At 39.1% G+C, this 20,472-nt stretch overlaps 2 protein-coding genes across 4 annotated transcripts in view; both read right to left on the bottom strand.

Moving 5' to 3' along the window:
- cica (capicua transcriptional repressor a) overlaps positions 1-5,962 on the bottom strand; it is a 37,621-nt gene extending 31,659 nt beyond the window's left edge. For both annotated transcript variants that reach the window (XM_079830235.1, XM_079830234.1), the window contains exon 1: positions 5,748-5,962. The gene's annotated coding sequence lies outside the window, so the exon portion shown is untranslated. The remainder of the gene's footprint in view (positions 1-5,747) is intronic.
- Positions 5,963-10,374: 4,412 nt separating this feature from the next.
- erf (Ets2 repressor factor) overlaps positions 10,375-20,472 on the bottom strand; it is a 39,381-nt gene continuing 29,283 nt past the window's right edge. For both annotated transcript variants that reach the window (XM_079829568.1, XM_079829569.1), the window contains exons 3-5: positions 14,634-14,749; positions 13,590-14,527; positions 10,375-13,497 (exon numbers count right to left, since the gene is read on the bottom strand). In XM_079829568.1, the coding sequence (XP_079685694.1) occupies positions 12,940-13,497; positions 13,590-14,527; positions 14,634-14,749 (1,612 nt within the window). In that variant the 3' untranslated portion in view covers positions 10,375-12,939. The remainder of the gene's footprint in view (positions 13,498-13,589; positions 14,528-14,633; positions 14,750-20,472) is intronic.

Here is a 20,472-nt window from a genome sequence, read left to right as displayed (position 1 = left end):
TGTAAGAAAAGTTTGCAGGCAATATGCAAATCTGATATCCAGTATATTACCTTCAGTAAGAAAATTATATCATAAAACACTTTACTAAGACTTGCCTGGGCATGTAGGGAGGTATAGTTTTTGGGTCACTAAACTATTCCAGTGCAAGATAACACAAAGTGTAGGCCTAAATAATGAAAGATTCTATTTCAAGCTGTACCCAGTTTTTGTCTCAATAGTACCACTGGATTGGGTTTTATACTGACATCACTCAACATTAATTTATTTATTTGTTTGTTTATTTATTTTTACTCAACTCATTAAAGGTCTTCCTGGGTCCTGAGATCTGTACCTAACTGAATTTTCCCTAATCACATCTGACCGAACCGGACATGCATGAATTTGTTTCTAAAAAAGAAATATCGACCCAAGAAAATTAGACCCGAGACCCAAGCCATGTTGCCAAACAATCGATGTATCCTATAATTTGTCAAAATATGGATGTTTTCCATGGATTTTCACAAATAGTTTATCTGGAAAAACATCGAAATACAGTTATGGTTTATTTTTTGTTGATTTAGTTTGATTTAGTTGATTAGTTTGACATCAACTGCATTTAGATGGTTTTCAGTGTATCTGATATCGCTATCTAGCAACAGTACATCGCTTTTCTGCTTAGGCGAGCAATTCCAAGCAGATAAGCTGCTCACAAGCTTTATGTTGCACATCATACAGTATATCAAGGAGGTTTATATGATTGTTAAAGGAACACTCCACTTTTTTTGAAAATAGGCTCATTTTACAAGTCCCCTAGAGTTAAATAGTTGAGTTTTACCGTTTTTGAATCCATTCAGCCGATCTTTGTATCTGGCGGTAGCACTTTTAGCATAGCTTAGCATACATCATTGATTCTGATCAGGCCATTAGCATCTCATTCAAAAAATGACCAAAGACACTTTCAATATTTTTCCTATTTAAAACTTGACTCTTCTACAGTTACATCGTGTGCTAAGACCAACTGAAAATGAAAAGTTGCGATTTTCTACACCTATATGGCTAGGAACTACTTTCTCATTCCTGCGAAATAGTCGCGGATCTTCGCGGCCGTACAATGGCTGCAGCAGCGCAATGATATTACGCAGCGCCTGAAAGTAGCCCCCAGCTAGGTAACTTTCAATGTGACCGGCACTAAGTTTGTGTAGTTGCAGAGAAAGTTTCAGGCTTGCAGCCGACAAATTGTGTTGTGGATTTACCTGTGTGATTAGCCATGGTTCTGTGTGTTGTAAAGGGCTGTGATAGTAAGTCGAAGGTGTATACTACCACCATGTTTCACAGAATACCAACTAATCATTGCGCCGCTGCAGCCATGGTACGACCGCGAAGATCCGCGACTATTACGCAGGAATGAGAAAGTAGTTCCTAGCCATATAGGTGTAGAAAATCGCAACTTTTCATTTTCAGTTGGTCTTAGCACACGATGTAACTGTAGAAGAGTCAAGTTTTAAATAGGAAAAATATTGAAATTGTCTTTGGTCATTTTTTTTAATGAGATGCTAATAGACTGATCAGAATCAATGATGTATGCTAAGCTATGCTAAAAGTGCTACCGCCAGATACAAAGATCGAGATAAAACTCAACTATTTCACTCTAGGGGACTTGTAAAATGAGCTTATTTTCAAAAAAAGTGGAGTGTTCCTTTAATATTAATAAGCAAAGCCCCGCACTCATTCTCTCGATTGCCTTGGGTATCGCAGTTTATACGAAGAACTAACTACTGATGCAACATGCACATTGAGGAAATTGGAAATTTACACATAGAAGCTCGGACTGACACATAGCACATTTATTTAAAATTACCAGTGACCCGAGGCTACTAATATCAGACCCAACCCATGTCCTCGTCAAAGTTTTGTACCCAAACCTGGTCAGTGGCCAACTGCATACTGCTTAGGCTAGTCTTAAAAGTTAGTCATCTAATTCTTTTCACAAACTGGTCCTAATTTCAGTCAGTTACATAAAAAGGTACACTGGTCTAATCAGATTTGTAAATGTAAAGCTAATCACCTCTCGGTTAACAGCAAGTTGGTCAAACTAGTTCTTAAATCTTATTTACTTTGTTAGCACACATTACAGTTCTTAGGGTGAACAATTAATCTGTGCAAGTTAATACACAGAAAAAAAAATGTTCAATGGTAATCTTTAATCAAAATCTGAAAAGTAACTTCCGGTCTGGAATGGCGTTCCCTTTCCGGTGACGGCAGTTTGACGGCTTGGGTTTGAATATCCTAAACCACTCCCCTCCAACCGTTAGTCTGCTATGAGCGAGAGATGGAGAAGAGGAGCGCTGAAGTAAAACCCTGCCCTCTATTCAATATTCCGTTTCACTTGGAAATACGTCACAGCACTGAAATAAAATCAGTTGTAACTTCCGGTTCACTGGGACTTGAAGACACAGTCTTAACATAGTGGCTAGGTTTATGCAACTGGCCCCAGGTCTTGGGTTGGACCTCGGGTTTTTGGATCAAAGTGGTCACTTGACCTCTAAAAGTCATCCTTAGGGTACGTTTACACAACAGTGATGTACTAAAAACAGAAAGGTTTTTACGTGTTTTTTTTGTTTTTTTTAAACGATCCTCAAAAACGACAAAAAATGCTGTGTTATGCATGCCAGGCCCGTAGTTGCCAGTCACTATGTAAAAAGAAACACTACGCGCCTTTAGACTGAAAAATATACATGTGTATGATGTCACTGTTTTCAAAAACATTTGTGTACTTTGCATGGAGACGATAATGGCTTTCAAAAACGTGCACTTTGCAACCCGTTTTCAAAGGTTTGCGTTTTCAGGCCCCCAAAACGCCGTTGTCGTGTAAATGACCGGCCAAAATGCATTAAAGGTCTTCAGTTTTTTGTTGAAAACGGTGTCGTGTATATGCCCCCAATTCTGTTTGGACAGGTTGGAGGGGAGTGGTTAAGGATATTCAAACCGGATTTCCACACAATTAGGTGGTTTTGAATTTGATTGCATGGGTAAAAATTGGTTTAGGTGGGTGGTCAAAATTTGGGCTGGTTTGGGGGCAGTGTTGCAGTTTTCAAACATTTAAATTTTATTGGCTAATTGGTTAACAAACAAAACCCAAATGCGCCTTTACTGTCCAATCAGTCATCATGATGACGTTACTAAACACACACGCCCACAGTGTAGAGTCAGCCTGGGGTGCTTCTCAATTCTTATTTGTGCATTCTCGTTTCCTTTCCTAGCTTCCTATCCTCGCGTCTTATCTTGTTATTTGACATACATTTGTGTCTTGTACATGTAAACATAATAATAAAATAATGAATAAACTGTGGCAAGATGTGAAGGGGAAGGAGAATTAATGCACACGTCACGTTTAGTCGATAAAACACTACCGCAAAGGATACACCTGTGTATCCAAGCTCATGACTCCTCAGGAAGCCTCCTCGATCCTCGCGATGCAATTAGAGAATTGAGATGTCCTACAAGATGGCTGAGCACGGTCGGTTTCCGGGTCATAGGATGGAGGATGGAGGAGCGAGGAGACGAGGAGGGATATTGAGAAGCACCCCTGGTGTTGTTGTTGACATCGCCGACAAGCCCACTTTTAGCCAGTCAAGAGCAATAGATGTGATGATTCACGAGTGACAGGTTTTTAGCATGATAACGGATCAGATTTTGAACTTGTAGCTGTATAAGTGACCCAACTCTCAAAACGTGGATTACACAAGTGGTGGTATATGACTTGAATGCTCTTTGTAAATATAACTGGAACTCTGAAAGCACAGAGTTAATTTCACTTAATTGAAATTTAAGTGAATATAAAAAATATATGGGACTACTCTTGTCCATTGTCATGTGCACTCTGGCCTGACTAGGACTTCTGCGACTTTTAAACCAGCCTGCACTCTGGTATACTCGCCCCCGACGGCTGCTGTAAGAGGTTGGAATCAACAATCAATCAGTTTTGACAGCAAAGTTCTGTGTTATGTTCTACAAAGATGTACTGTAGTTCAGTTTTCATTAAAGGGATAGCTCACCCAAAAATGAAAAAAATATGTCATAATTTACTCACCCTGAAGCTGTTCCAAACCTGTATGAATTTATTTCCTCTGCTCAACACAAACTAAGATATTTTATAGTATTTTTTCCCCCTCTTTGGTTACCCATATTCTTCAAAATATCTTCTTTTGTGTTCAGCAGAGGAAAGAAATTCATACAGGTTTAGAACAGCTTCAGTTCAGGGTGAATAAATGATGACAGAATGTTCATTTTTGGGTGAACTACCCCTTTAAAGCGCATTATTATTATCGTCATTCACATGAATGACAAATTTTCGGCTTTTATGGTGTGCAATGGTTAAAGTTTTTTTGTACACATTTTTTGTCATTTTTGCTCATTTTCTTTTACTGTATTTGCCATGTTTTGATCCGTTTCCCTGTTGTATTGTTCTCCTGGCAGGGAAATTCATTCATTTTTAGTTGAGGAAGTAAATGGTCCTTATAAATCTTGGTTGTTGTGACAATAGAATTCTATCACAATCTTTTGGAAGTGAATGTTTTGGGCGGGTTTGGAGAGCTTTTGGGCTGGAAATCGCCGACCTGGCAACATTGGTGGTGACCTGCTTCGTGTAGGGAATCTCGTGTATAACCTTAATGATTTTGTAACGCAAATTGTAGAAGATGGCACTAGCAAAACCATGGTGTTTGATACCCAGGAACTGCTTAAACGTATACCTTGAATGCTTTGGGTGAAACATCTGTGAAAATACATAAATCAATTCAGTGTAAATAAATATTTCTCAAAAGGTTCTGTGCGAAACTTTTAGAATTGGCAAAAAATAAATAAAGTTCTTTTGCAATACACTAAACAATCATTTAGCTTTGTTTGCTCACTGCACTCACTGACCCTTCAAATAATTTTAACAACTCAATCTTATAATGACTAGCCAAATGCACAATAATAAATGTTCCTATGCAACAGCAAGAGTCTACATGAACACAAATGCACTGAAACAAAGCAAAAGCCCTGTTTCCCATCAACAGTGGTGCTGCTGTCGTCGACTTGCGAAAGTTTTGCTGAGTAGTACACCGCCGTATCTGTGTCAAGCGCTTTTATTGGTCGTAGTGCCCTACTCTACGCTTACAACCACCTACGACACAGTCGAGTGGCGTAGGCCTCCTCCATAACACAAGGCCGCAGAGCAGTTTCCCGTCTCCCTCAGGCTCCTGAATCGAGGGCGACGGTGGCCATAATATTTACATTTTCCACAAAAACAAAAGCCAATCTTCCACACATATGTGCCTATAGGCTATAAATATGAAAACATCCGAATCAAATGTACTGAATGCAACTGAAAATGTTAATATAATGTAGTCAAGTTTAAATAAGACAACAGTCGCCTTATCATTATGTGAAGAACTATGGATTTAAGAAGTGACAGTCCCTGAAAGGTAAACGAATAGACAAAAGCAGTTTGTTGAAGCTGTAACTGTAGTGTCACGCAAATATTTTCAGGAAAAAAAGTTTTTAGGCTGACTGTGCACCTCCACCCCTCCCTTTCAATGTGTGTGTGTGTGTGTGTGTGTGTGTGTGTATGTTAAAATGCTTACTCCGCCATTTTATACAATCCACTAAGAAAAAATAAACTGACAGCGAAACATTGTAGATAGATCCGCGACGTAAAGGCAAAACACAGCATTAAATATATAGGCAGATCACTGCAGTACTGCAGATGAAAGGTTTCAACTCACCCCGTGAATATTTACAGTGCCGTCGAAATGGTGTCGATGCGAAAACCAAGCCTATAAAGCCATGGAATCCCCGAGAAAGGGTTTGCAAAGAATGTTTTTCTTCCGCAAATGAGAAAAAGTCCAGCCGTTGAGGTTCCAGGGTACTCTACATTCGCAAAATGGTGAATGAAGCACTAAGCCTTGACAACCAGCGCCATCAGCCAATCGGCGCTCACAAAAGGGTACAGTAGCCTGTCAGTATTAGGGTAGCGGTGACGGGGGCGGAGTCATCTGTCAAAGTCCCGTTGATCGACAGGTCGTTCGGACCAATCGCGTTATGGGAAAACAAGAAACAGCTGGTCGATCCTGAAATTGTATCAACCAATGGGAACTAAAGGGAGGGGCAGCCGAGGCGAGTAGGTGGGTGAAGTTGAGAATATTAACAATTTGCAATTTCAAAATACTTTTGTAATCAATTTGACTGACGCATTATTGCAAAATAAATAAATAAATAAAATAAAATAAAACAATAACTTTCACGGACACTTACCTGGACTGTTCTCTGCTGGTGAATGACCCGCCTAAACCGAGTAGCTTTAGCTGAGTCTTTAGCCATTTTCAAGAAACGGCTAAAACGCATCTTTTTCGTCAACACTTTACCCATTATATGAAGAAAAAAAGCATGTTTTGTTAACATTACAGGTAGTAATTTTCATAAAATAATAAATACTTATTTTTCTGACATTGATGAATTAAAAACAAATTAGGCTAGTTGTTGGTTTGATGAAAGTATACATATTAAATGTCTTAAAATGCTTAAAAACCTTGAGATGCAAAAAAAAAAACTTGTAAGGATTAATGCATAACACGGGAGTTGTTGTTTTTATTTATATTGAAGGCACACAATTACTTGGACTTGGAAATTAGTTTCCTTCCTGCTTATTATTTAGGCTTTTTATTTACATAATGTCATCCACGCTGGAAAATCCCACTTAAACTTGTAGGTGTTTTTAAGTGGGATTTTCCAACAGGGAGGACATTATGTAAATAAAAACGGAAGGATACTCATTTCCGAGTCTGAAGTTTCAGCTATTTTAGCACATATATATATATATGTGCTTATATATTGACTAGATACACACTTTGATGGGGATATTATATATATATATATATATATATATATATATATATATATATATATATATATATATATATATATATATATATATATATATATATATATATATATATATATATATATATATATATATATATAAAACTTCAGCAACTCTTCTTACTCGTTTCATCTTACACTTTCTGTACATTTATGAATCCAGCCAATCGAGGAGCTCGTCAGCTTGCATCTTGAGCCCGCCTTCCACAGCAAGCCAATCGACCTGTGATTGGTCAAGCTGCAGGGGTCTTCAGACCAATGACCAAGCCATGTGATGAGCTCATTATGCCTGTTGCCATCACTGCAACCAAACAGGAAGGGTTGTTGTGAGTGTAAACGAGAGTTTAAAATGCAGTGCCACAGTGTAGCAGATATAAATTTCTGCATTGCAAATTGGTTTTAATGTGATTTTATCATAGTGGGTGGCCTCCTCTTGAGCCATGTTTGAATAAATGTGTGGTTTCAACGCATGCAAATGGTTGTGTGTGTGCAACTGCATACTATGGAGATGATCAGTTTATGCATCACAGCTCAGCTGGACCGTCACGTACTCTGCATGCAATTATGGCATGCAATGGAAAATTGCATAATGCGTACACACACACAAACACACACTCACTCACTCACGCACTCACTCATCCACACAGAGACGGTAATCTCCGAATACACGCCACACCCTGCCCTGTTGTTCTGTTAAAGCTCCAGAGAAGTACTGGCAGAGGTTGATGTTCACTACAGATATGTGAACAGTTGTGTGTCTTGTGTAATGTGAACATTTGACTACGAGAAGGAAGAACTATGGAGTTATGTCAGTGCTCAAAGGCCAGTTTCACCCTGACCTATAAAAACAAAGTGAAAACGAAAGGGAAATGGACGCCAAAATGTCGCATATTCAGTCATAATGAGACTTTCAGGTTGACTAGATACACACTTTGATGGGGATATTATGAAGTATAAAAGGTAGCAAATAGAATAAAAGGGATCTGCTTTAAAAGAGGCCTATTTGACTCAAACAACGAGGAAACAAACATCTACTCTGGTCTCACTAATAAACAAATCTTTAGACAAGACGCAAAAAGGAGAACCATAACATTTTTAGACAATAATTCCATGAAATATAAATATATATATATATTTTTCTCTCTTACAATATATTTTATTTAAAAAAATATATTTATAAGAGCATTCATTTGTGCTTGAGAAATAAGTATTTTTTTATTTTTCTCAATCTCCTACTGAATTATATCCTTTGTATTCTCTATTTCTTTCATTTGGATACATTTAAAGAGAAAGTCAAAAGCCAGTCGATGTCAATCAATCAAGTCAAATACCACAGATTCACACTGCCTCTTCAAAACACACAAACACAATCAGAGACAAATTAGACCTCCTTGTTACAACCAGCCATTGGTTCACAGTGCTTTATTTTCCAGCAAAACTTAACCTTTGACCTCTCTTAACAGGTCAACGAGCCCTCACAGCAAGCATCCAAGCTTCCCTGTCAATCAAGTAAAGTGTGACCCCAACTCCTCCACCCCCACCCCCACCCAATTATGGCTTTTGTAAAATATTTAATTATTTTAGTGTGAAGAAATTCTATGGAGCAAAAAGGTGATTTATAACCTTGACAGAATAAATAATGTAAGATTTGTGCATATTGACGGTTCCTGCATTAAATGGCTGCCAGATACATTATCAAATAGGCCTACACAATGGCTGCGTCCGAAAACCTGGGCAGTGACTCGTTGCCGCTGCCATATCAGACAATGGCTTGTAAGGCAGCGTTTAAGCATGAAGGCACCTCACAAAACTAATTTCGGACAGACTTCTGAGGCAGTGTAACCGTTTAATGATCTACAGCAAAATAGAGCTTTGGTGAGAACTAAACACATATTTAAATACCACATTAGTAATTTCTTGCTAGAAATGACATTTGAAGTGGAAAATGTTGGTAAAAAAACGTACATTTACACACAAACTGACCAGCAAACAAGTTTTTTCCAGCTCAAGTGTCACAGAATGGAAAGCACAGGATTGTGGGATATCAAAGTCAGCGAAGGATACAAATATGCTGCCTTCAAAAATCGATCAGATGAAGGTATCTCAGGAGACAGGAAGTGAAGCTAACATCAGATTCGGAGGTAACTTGGTGCCTTCATGCCTTGAACTGTGTCCTCCGAAGGCAGCATTTTCCAGGTTTCGGACGCAGCCTATGTTGTTACTACTATTTATGCTAAACACATAACAAAAATGTAATAACTTTGGCTTTTGAAAGACTAAAGAACGTTTATCAGATCTCTAATCATATCTCTAGTATTTTTATCAGTTAGCATTATAATGTCAAGAGCCTATTTGTGTCGACGCATATTTCATCACAAACCAAACTCAAACTATATTTAGTTTAAGGTTAAATTCTGATTCAAACTTTAATTTGACGATTTCTCTAAAGAAGCCCTTTATAGAAAACCTATGGCAAATTAGCCTTCCGTGTTGGCCTACATACTGACATCATGACTGAACTGCTCTGAAAGATAAGAGCTTCATTTTTACTCACTCAAGCAAAAAAAAAAAAAAAAAAAGGCTATGTAGATTAGCTTTAAGACGGATTGTTTCTGCACCACTATCAACATCAAACGGAACTGCAAAAATAGCGATTAATGGTGACTACGAGTAGCTGACGTGGGAAACTAGAATTAGATAAAGTATTAAAACCTCAAAAAATGACACTTCGCCTTTAAGAGCCTCGAGTGTACGCTTCTAAACAAGAGTGAACGATGGCGATGCTTTAGCAGCAGAGGGCGCTGATTCACTAATAATTACAAGTGTGCACGATTCTAAAGTTATACTTTCTCTTCCTTCAGTCTGATGGGATTGAATGACAATAACGTTTGATTCCAAGTTTCTCTCTAAAACGAATGATTGTCGTTTCGTGTTCAACATGCTATCCGGTTCGTTCAGAAACGTTATGTGTGAAACGGTATCCCTGTGGCTTGAATTTCCAGTTCATTAGGAAAGCAAATCCTAGTTCATTTTGCATCCTGCTTCAGTTCAAACACAATCTAAAATAGCAGCCCATGTTCATTTGTATTTCAAACTGAGCCTACAGAAGCAAAACAACTAAATTGCACATAAATATATATTTGTGTGTGCTTGTAGAGGCCTGGATTCATGTTCAGCAGCTTTTAGAATAATTGTCCCAAAAAAACACCATGATATTACTATGGTACATTACTGTAGTGCTACGTCAAATTAAATATAATGGTGAAAATGTACCAGTCTAATTAATGGTACTCATTGAACAGTTCAAAGAAATTTGATGAGATAACTATAGTTAATTATATTAAATATGTTTGCTGTTTAATAGACAGCATAGTGAAAATGTTGAAATATTAGTTATAGATACAAGACACAATCAACAAAGACAAATCAGGAAAATGAGATGTGCAGCTGAAGTAAAGGACGAGAACGCCAGATCCGTTTTTACCGGTTTTAATGAACCCTGATTACAGTTTTAATTACAAGAGCAAAGGAAACCACATGAGAAACTAAAGTATACATGGTTCCTTGTAACGTCAAGTTTCGTCTCTCTTTACAAAGTATTACATAACCGTTGAGAGACAGATGGAAAGCTTTAAGAAAGAAGCAAAAGACCTTGAACACAAAGAAATATTTGTCTTTTTCTTACATCATCCCCTCAAAATGGAAAATATATATTTATATATGTACACGACCAAAAAAAAGAGACATTAAAATAAAAATAACATGATAGCATTATGTCACTCTTCCCTCTTCAAACTGGTTTTCTTAATTACAACTAAAAACCAGCATTAATACAAAGCCAGAGCAATTTTATATCATAGTATTAAAGAGGGTAGAGGAGTACGATTTATTAAAATGTTCATCTTGAGGGGCTAAAATTCAGGTAAGGGGTACAAACGAAATACCAGCAATAATATCAACATTAAAAATGATAAATGGTAACATAAACAAAAAAGGTATAATAAAACAGCACTGTTTATATTGAAGAGAGAGCGAGAAGGAAAAAGTATTTTCTAACAAATAAGGCAGCAGTCAGTTGAAATACAGATACTGAACCGGTGTAAGGCCGCCAAACAAACTCCAAAAAAAGAATTTAAAAAAAAAAGAAGAAAAAAAACTGAGTGTTAAGTGTGTCAGGTCCTATACTTCCTCCTTAGATGAGGGCTAAGAGGCTGCATGTCCACTTTCTAGTTGTCAGTTTGCAGAATTGAGGTCCCTTTCTCAAGGATATGGTCGTGACGTGATTTACTAAGGAGTCCCTGCATTTTGCTACAAACGGAGCTGGCCGTCGCCAAACGCCAAGCCAAATAGGATGTGATACCGGTTCAATCTTGATCATCGTGGATAAAACACAGCCTCCTACAACTAAAACACTGCAGAGAGACTGAGAGGGAGAACGCGACGGGTCGAGTTAAAACTATACGTATTCCTTATAAGGCAGAGGACTTAACCATTGGTCAGTTATGTTTAGCTTCGTCTATAACAACACTTCTCTTTCACAGTAAAGCACTGTAGGGCCCTGAAACTAAACATCCTCCATATAGATTTACCTTCTGAAATATAATTTGTATCAAAACCAGCGTTTGTTCTTTTATCAAATATATATGACTATCGTGCAATAAAGTGAGAATATATGGACTCTAAATGCAAATCTTATTTAGGATAGTTTCTTTTAAGGTACAAAACTAAATAAGGCATAAAAGCAGTGTTTGAGGTCATGTTTCTAAGGCCTCTCCTGTATGTGAGCTTGTATGTGTCGATAAAGCAACCCATTTAAAAGCATTGGGCGGTCAGTCGTCCGTAAAAAGGCACAAATGTTTGTTCATTTGGAGGCTTTATATTCAAAGACAACCTATTGGCTAGAGGAAAGGGATGTGGGGAGGCATGCCTGAGATTTACGCCTAACAAACCAAGAAGGTTTGTGTCCTTTACAAAACAGTAGGGTGTAGAGCATTGTATAAACAGTTTTAGGGATGACTACTATAAAGCGCCCTCTGACACGTTGCCACAACATTCCTATTACATTCCCTCAGGGTTAAAACTGCATTATAAAAAAATAATAAGTTAGAGAAGGAATAATCATGTGTGATCTGTAATTTGTCCTCCAGCTGGTGGTCATGAAGATGGACTAACACGTATAAAATGAATCGCCCAATGTATATACATGTGTTAAGATATGTTCAGAGGTTGTTGAGTGGTCCCGTTGGTCAGAAAACAGCTGGGAAAGTTGGTGTCCAGAGCTGGTAGTGAAGGCTGGTAGCACGATAGCATTAATGCCTCTGAAGGCAGTGACATGAAGGTCCTGGTTTGAGAGGAAAAGGCAAGTTGGTACTGCAAAAAGTCTGGGACTTAAATCACAGTACGCGAAAAAATGAAGCGTGTCCATTTCCACAAATTCTGAGAACTGATTTGAGTTGGGGGGGGGGGCATCTTTACTGCATTCCTTTTATCCACGAGTGTCTGTTTAATAGAGTCCACTTGCACGTGACCCTAAATTCCATGGGCATGAATGACAAGACTCATCATCACCATCTAATTATTCATCATAACCATCTCTACCCATATTTTACAGGGGTGCATCAACATCCGGGTTAGGCACTTCTGTAATCTCTTGATTTTGTTTTAAAACATGCCAAGTTGATCCTAACGGAGAGCTTCTTAGGGGGGGGGGAGGTCAAGGCTTCAATGAGACTAGTGGGATGGTGTTAGTCTAACACAGCAAACAGAAAGGAATGGGTTCAGTAAGCAAGGGGCTCTGGCTAAACTTGTGGAAGGGGCCTGGTTACTTAAAATGCATAAAAAATATGTCAGTATTAATTTTTAGTGTTGCAACATTTCGAAGTGAGTGAACCTGCGAGAACAGAAGTTTGAGAGATGGTTTGGGCATCTGAACTTGCTGAATTGATGGTCTTCACGTAACTTGTGTGAGCAACAGTTGCCTTCAGCCCGTAAGGAGGACATCTTTGTTTTGCCAAGTTTATGTGTTTGACCACGTCGTCTTCAGCAAACGTTGTTTTCTAAAGACAGCTGTGCCGTTGCTCGCTGCAGCTCAGAGCTCACCCTCCTCTGGCCTGTCCCCAGAGGTGCAACCAAAGTCTCCGGACTCTTCCGGTCTCCATTTTCCTCTCCCAGTTTGGGCTCCACTTCCTGGGTAAGCTCCTCTCTCTCTGCCCTGCTCTTCTTGTCCTCAGCCTCTTCGGTTCCCGCCTCCATCCTTTGGTCCTCACTCCAGCGGCGTTTAAAACGCAACTTCAGAGGGATGCAGAGTGTACCCCCAGGGCTGATGGGAGCACCCTGGCCCAGGTTTAGCTCCCTGGGTTCTGCTTTTAGACCTAAAAGATTCAGCCCAACCCCTGAGGTAGGGGCAGCTGGGGTCTTGAAGACATCTTCCTCAAGATCGTCATCATCTGTCATACGGTCGTGGTTGGGTGGAAGGGCAGGGCCACCATTGGGGTGGGGAGGGGAAAAGACATCACATTCATCATCTTCATGCTCCTCCTCACTGATGTCGGTGACCTCGACTTCTTCCTCTGACTCCATGTCTGAGATAGGCTCAACCTAAAGGAGGAAACAAAAAGAGAGTTAGAGAAAACCAATTTCATTCTCACAGGAGTTACAGTTCTTCAGAATTAATTTTAAGGCGAACATACCTTGATCTTTGGTGGACCAGCTGGGTTTGAGTTGTTGGTCATCATTCCAGATGAGGCAGAGTTTGAGGACGAACCAGACTCCCCACTGTACGAGAAAGAAGCAGCAGAACTTCCAGAATTTGGAGCATGTCCTGCTCCAGCTGCGGATGGCCCTTCTTTCTGTTTGCGGCCCAGTGGTGGTGGCTGTAACTTAAACTTGAAAGGAGATAGATGAGGCTCCTCAGCCTGGTGGTGCAGAGGGTGACTTGACAGGTGTGGGCCTACACCCATTGGCCCTCCCAGTCCCTTGTCTGGGCGCTGGGGCTGAGGGATGACAATGTTGGGGTAGTGCAAGAAAGCACGGGGGCTCAGATGATAGTTGTAGACACTCTGAGTGTGAGCTTGCAGATAGCGCTTCATGTCTTCTGGATTGAACGAGAAGTGGGAGCCCAGCATGGGTGACAGGGATGGAGAAGGTGTGTAGGGCATGTGAGATGTAGGGGTCATGGAGAGAGCTGGTGAAAGAGCAGGAGCCAGCAAGCCTCCAGGGCCTGGGAGAGGGGACACTGGGAATGGGGACAAGGAGTCAGGGTGGACCCTGTGTGAGGGCACATGGGGCCCATTCCTGGAGAGCCCAGCTGGGTTGGGCGGTGCTCCGTAGACACGAAACAAGGAGTCGTGGGACAAGCGTGGATGGAGCAGGTTTCTAAAGGCACGGTCAGCCGGGCGGTCATCGCCTGGAGCCATGCCAGTTTCTTCAAGCTCTGAGTTGGTGGAGGTGCCATCGCTGCAGTCGGAGACAGAGCCACGAGCTATGCGTCGAGGCACAGCACTGAAGACACCTGGACTGCGCAGTTCCTCGCTAGGAGAGAGGATGTCCGATGGCGTGGATGGAGGGAAGCGGAAGTGAGTGCTAACTCCGGATGGGACAGGTGGAGCACTTTGTGGAACACCAGAACCTAAGAGAAAGGTTGAGAAATTTCAATAGCTTTAGTCTTGTTCTACTTTGTATATGAAACTAAATGGGTCTCAGAAAGATTGAAATTTAGAAGCAGGGATCTTCACCTGCAGAGCCCATGTCAATGAACGGATAGTTGACCAGCACCAGCTTGTTGAAGTTGAACTTGTAGGTGAATCTTTTCCCTTTGGTCTTGTGCAAGATCCTTTTGTTGTAGTAGTATCTGCAGAGACAGCGTTGGCATGGTTATACACTTGTTAAAGCCATTATTAGGAGTCACAATTTGTTGAAGGCCGTCCATTTTTATGCATTTGACATTCTCACACTTGCCAAACTTAGCACAGGCAATGACCAGTTTAGAGATGAAAAGGGATGAACAACATTACATTTGCATGTTTCCTAAGATAAAAACAATGTGATCGGTTTTCAAACTCAGAACACATCAACTTCTCTTTCAATAAGTGATGCATCGAAAATGAAATTTTTTGGCTGAAACTGAAAACTTGCGACCGAAAACCCAAACTGTTCATTTTAAATGAACTTCTGAATGCCAATAAGTTCTATTAATATCATATTTTAAGTGATTACACTATATTCTTTCTTTAATTGGAGTGACTTTACAATAAGACTGTGAGATTTATTGAATCTGTGACTGTTGATTACATGACGTTTCTGTAAAATGCAAATTATAGATCGTTAAATTTACAATGTTTTTACCTTGACGATCCCAGTGAGATTGATATAATCACACTGTGTGAGATATCCTGAATGAAGTAACATGCACAAGTGGTGTACACAAGATGTTTAGGTGAAACGACGTACTGCAGCTGTCATGAAGCTAAATTTCAGACCAGCTTTTCTAAAAAGAGAAAAACCAAACCCTTTTCAGTTAAAGCCTGATGTGATTGTCTGCATCATTAAGTACTGAAGGTTATTGCATACAATATGCACATGTTAAATTCTTACATACATGAAAGGATTTAGCCAACCAGAATCAGATATGTGCAGAGCAGATACGTGACTTCATGCCATCTGAAGCTTCAGATGTTAAGATGATTTATGGGTTCAATGTGTTTAATTAAGAAGTCACTGAGGGTGCTGAGAGTGCATGTGTGAGAAGACACGATTGTGATGTACAATGATGTGTGAATGGGGGCACTGAAAAGTTCACAGGCACATGCTTGACAGAGAAAAGGGCGCACACGCATGAACACAACACTTACACATGCACAACACCACTCTTTGAAGTGCATTTGAACTTGCTTCAAAAGAGCACAGAACTCTTAAGTGAGCCTCTTTTTTTTCACATGTGCGTTGTGCAGACATTCACATACATGGAGTACATATGCTGTTGAGTAAAACAGCTGATCCAAATGGCCTTAGGTTTACCAAGCGTAACGATCTCCCTCATGAAAGCAGCTTTCTGACTATATTATGGTCTACAAGCAGCACCAGGTAAATACAAGTGTGTACATGTTGTTTTGAATCGTCTGTTGGCCTGAAGTCTGTTCATTTTCAAAAGCTCAACAATGGGATGCCTGTGCAGTTTAGAGTCTGTATGAATGGTGTTTGAGTTTTAAGGAACATGTGCAACCTCTTAGGTATGGATGAAAAGAGTGAGCAGAGAGAAAATGCCTTCAGGCATTTCTTTCCCAAATGCCTAGATCCACACTGAATGTGCAATTTGTTTTTATTTGTTTTTAAAGATATGCAGAATAGATTTACTTGTATTAAAATGTGTTAAATTAAACTGAAAATACTGTTATTGGTAGCTGAACACATGACGAAATTAGACAAAAGTGTTCACATTTGAATTTAAATTTATTCTAAACTCTTTCAAAATGCAATTATACACTTACAAATTGTTTTTGGCAATGTACCATGGTACATGATTTGTTGATGGTCCTTGAAAGACCATACTCATTCTGTATCAAGGTATATCTCAAAGTACAATGGTTGACAGGGTGTTTGTTAAATCGTGTATTCCGGTTGGTTGCTAGGCTGTTGCTTACTGGTCAGAGTAAGTTGTTGCACAAACATTGCAGGTTAAACACCACAATTTAGTACTAAAGGTTAGGCATTAGATCAAAAATTAAAATTCTGTCATTAATATTACTTACCCTCATGACCCTCACGTTCCAAACCTACAATACTTTCGTTCATTTTCAGAACACAAATGAAGATCCATTTGATGAAATCTGAGAGCTTTTAATCCCTCCATAGACAGCTACACAACTGAAACTTTAACGCTTCAAAAAGTTCATAAAGAGATCGAGAATGAACCTCATTGGTTCTTGCGGAAGCTCAAAAGTGCTGCGTAACACGAGAATGAACCCCATTGGTTCTTGCAGAAGCTCAAAAGTGCTGCGTAACATGAGGATGAACCCATTGGTTCTCGCGGAAGCTCAAACATGCTGCGTAGCACGAGAATGAATCTCATTGGTTCTCACACGACTAGCGAACATGCTTGAACTGATGTGTGAGTTGATTAATGTTTATATGCGAATAAATGCTTAAAATTCAATCTGTTCATCAACTCAATCACTAAATTCAATCTGTTCATCATATAAAGTGATCGTGTCTCTTCAGAAAATGTTGGACTAATCCGCTCAATTCCTATGGATTATTTTTACGCTCTCTTTATGACTTTTTTTAAGCATCAATGTGTCAGTTGTGTAGTATGGATGTGACGGTGAGGAAATTTTCCCACCGGTTAATTTAATGAACTGAAAACGCAGTGGACACGTGCGCATTTTACTTTCGGTTTATAATTAGCGCCAATTCGGGGGCAGGTTGCTTGAATGGTGGGGTTCATTACACCGGCAACACAGACTATCGTAGCAAGCCTAATGTGTAGCTGTCTATGGAGGGACAGAAAGTCTCAGATTTGATCAAAAAGATCTTAATCTTTGTTTCGAAGATGAATGAAAGTCTCACGGGTTTGGAACAACATAAGGGTAATTCATGACAACAGTTTTGGGTGAACTATCCCTTTAAACTTATAGTGAATATAGTGATGTTTGTCTGAATGAACATGAAAAGAAGGAACATTTTGAAGAATTTTATAAATGATGGGCAATCAAATTTTTTGTCAGAGACCTAAAACTTTAGAACTTTAAAACTTTAAAGAAAACCAGCTTTAACAGAGCCTGATAAAGTCAATATGAGGTCACAAGAGAATGTGTGTGCCTGTGTGCTCTGCATTTTTTGGAGTTAACTGAGAGGACGTGTTTTGTGTCCTCCACATGTGCTGAACAGAGGCCAGTTCTCTCTGTTTCTCAGTAGTCTTCACACTCTCTGCTGCGACACTGAAGAACTTTCTGCTTCACATCTGAACTGTACAAAGCTTTCTGTTGCCTTTATTCTTCCCCCTCCCTTCCTCTTCCATTCATATGTCCATATCTCTGAGAAATGAAAGAGTTCTCGGAAGTGGAGGACGCAAACTAGTCCTGTGAGTGATGGTTGATGAGCGCTAAGTGGGCTTGATTATTCTAGGATGGTAAAGGCAGGTTCAGCAGGTTTGAGTGGGCATCCGCAGGTTGCCATGGTGACCGGTGCAAAGCGTTGAATAACACGAAGAGACTGACAATTGCAATCTGTCCAGTTGCCTGTTTGTCTGACAAGGACAGAAAAAGGCTAAGGTGGAAAAATGGTGCACGGGAAGTAACACTAACACGGAAAGGCAAACAAACAACACACAAGTGTTGTTGTTGAACATAAAGTCAGTTGACATAAGAACAAGAGCGCAAAATCATCAGAGAAACGAAGCGCTCTAGACTGAGAAATGATCAAACTGACAGCAATATAAGCCCACTCTGAGCAAGATGCTTTAGTTTACAGCTACAAAATGTAACTGCCTTCCGTCCTAACCAAAATGGGCCTCAAAAGTGAGTGATCTGAAATGCTCTTCATGTGAAGCAACTCCGTTAATGGTCACTTAGGCAAACCGCACAAATAACACTAAAATGAACCACGAGAGACTTGACTAACATTCACATAATCTGAAGTTCCCAGTATATCATTATGCTATTTTATGTTAGCTTATTACACGGCTCTGTGGAAAACTTGATTCTGATTGGTCAATCACGCCATCCAATGGTATGTTATCCCCTGATAACCGGTAAAAACTGATAACACAGACTCATCGTCACTGAAGTTAGAGCTTGCTAGGAACCGTCTTTCCTTTGTGAGCTAATAAAATAAAATATTAAACCTCAAATCAATATTTTGTGTACAGTTATTTAATTATTTTATCCAGTTTCGCGGACTCCCTCTCTCGTTCCATACAAACGCAGCTGCTGCCATTTTGCAATGACTGTTTTGAACACTGTAATAGGTTAGATAACAAACAGGTACGATTTTAAAAACAGGTTTCATCTTGGATGAATATCTCTTAACATTATTTAGGTGAAATGCGGACAGTGGTATGACTGTACCGTATCCCTTAAACAGGATTACTACACATTTTCCATTCCATAATTCCATACCTTTCCAGACTCAAATTTCCAAACCTCTCTGTAGATTTTCAGGCCACATTTAACATAGATGCTTCATACAGCATTATTTTCAGCTTTATATTTGCAGTGTTTCCCACACAGACTAATTTGTGGCGGTGCGCCACAGAATCAACACCGGCCACCACATATTGCGTGTCGCTATTCTTTTTTTTTTTTTAATTTTTAACGCTATTTTAAACATGCAGCGTATTCGTTCAGCTGCATTTCCTTTCCCTGCTCTCCCTCCGTCTCTGTCACTCACGCGCGCCTCTCGCTCTCAAACTGCTAAACCTGCTTTTGTTATGAAACAAAGTCTAAGCTTTTAAAATTTTTAAAGTTTTAATATGAAATTCAAACAATAAATAGCGTTTTGGTGCTAACGTGGCAGTTAAAGCCAGAGGCATTGAAAAACAGACACATACAGCAATTTTTGGTAAACAGTACAGCGTAGTGTGCATTGATTATTACGTCAACCATATTTACAGTATCATTTTATTATGGAGAGGGATGGAGATGCAACATTGTTAACATTAATGTTAATGTTTTTCTTGTATTTAGCCCTCAGGTATTCCTTACTAATTGGTCACACTCATACTCATTGATGGTCAAATGTGACTATACACCTTAACTATTTTTCAATTAAACAAATGTTCTATATTTTAGTTTAATAATATTTATTGAATATTTTGAGGAGATCATTTGGTACTAAATAGGCCTACAATTTGTGCAATAATTATGGTCCATTAATGACAATTTAATGAATTAAAATATTTTTCTTCTAATATTTTTCTTATTTATAATTACAATTAGTGTAGTAATTAAGGTTAAAATAGAAAATTTTCCAATGCAAAGAGGCAAATTAGAGTCATTTTGTGGCTGAAAAAAAAAAACAAAGTAAATAAATTATAGGTGCCTGTATGGCTCTTTAATAAATATACATGCGTCTAGTCTAGTTGCTCAAAAAGTATTGCAGATCATATCTGCTTACTTATTTTTAGGTTTTGCATTTGAATAAATATTTAGACATGATCAAACACTAGATTTCTTTAAATGTGAAATTTTAAAACATTAATAACTTGCATCCTAATATTTATACAAGCACACACAAGTGAATATTAATTAATGCAAGCAAATATAACTTAACCCAAGAAAAGTTTAAAATAGTGCTAAAAAGGCAAACTTATTTTTCCTTATATGTACAGTAGGCTATATACATATGAATTGATACTGAATCAAGATCGAAATCGATATTTGTGCCAAATCACCAACCCCAAATACCCCCGCCCTCAACCCCCGCCCGCCCGCCACCACAAATTGGTTTCTTATCTATGGGAAACACTGATTTGGTATATAATAGTCATCTGTAAATATTAAATTTTTCTCTGGGGTTTTTTTCATTGATTCTCTCGAAGTGACAACATAGAGCACCTAAAAAAAAAAAAGACTTTTT

This window comes from Gobio gobio, assembly GCF_949357685.1.
Source record: "Gobio gobio genome assembly, chromosome: 11".
In the NCBI taxonomy this organism is placed as follows: domain Eukaryota; kingdom Metazoa; phylum Chordata; class Actinopteri; order Cypriniformes; family Gobionidae; genus Gobio; species Gobio gobio.
The sequence above is the reverse complement of the archived record's forward strand: the minus strand, read 5'-3'. Positions and strand labels throughout refer to the sequence as shown.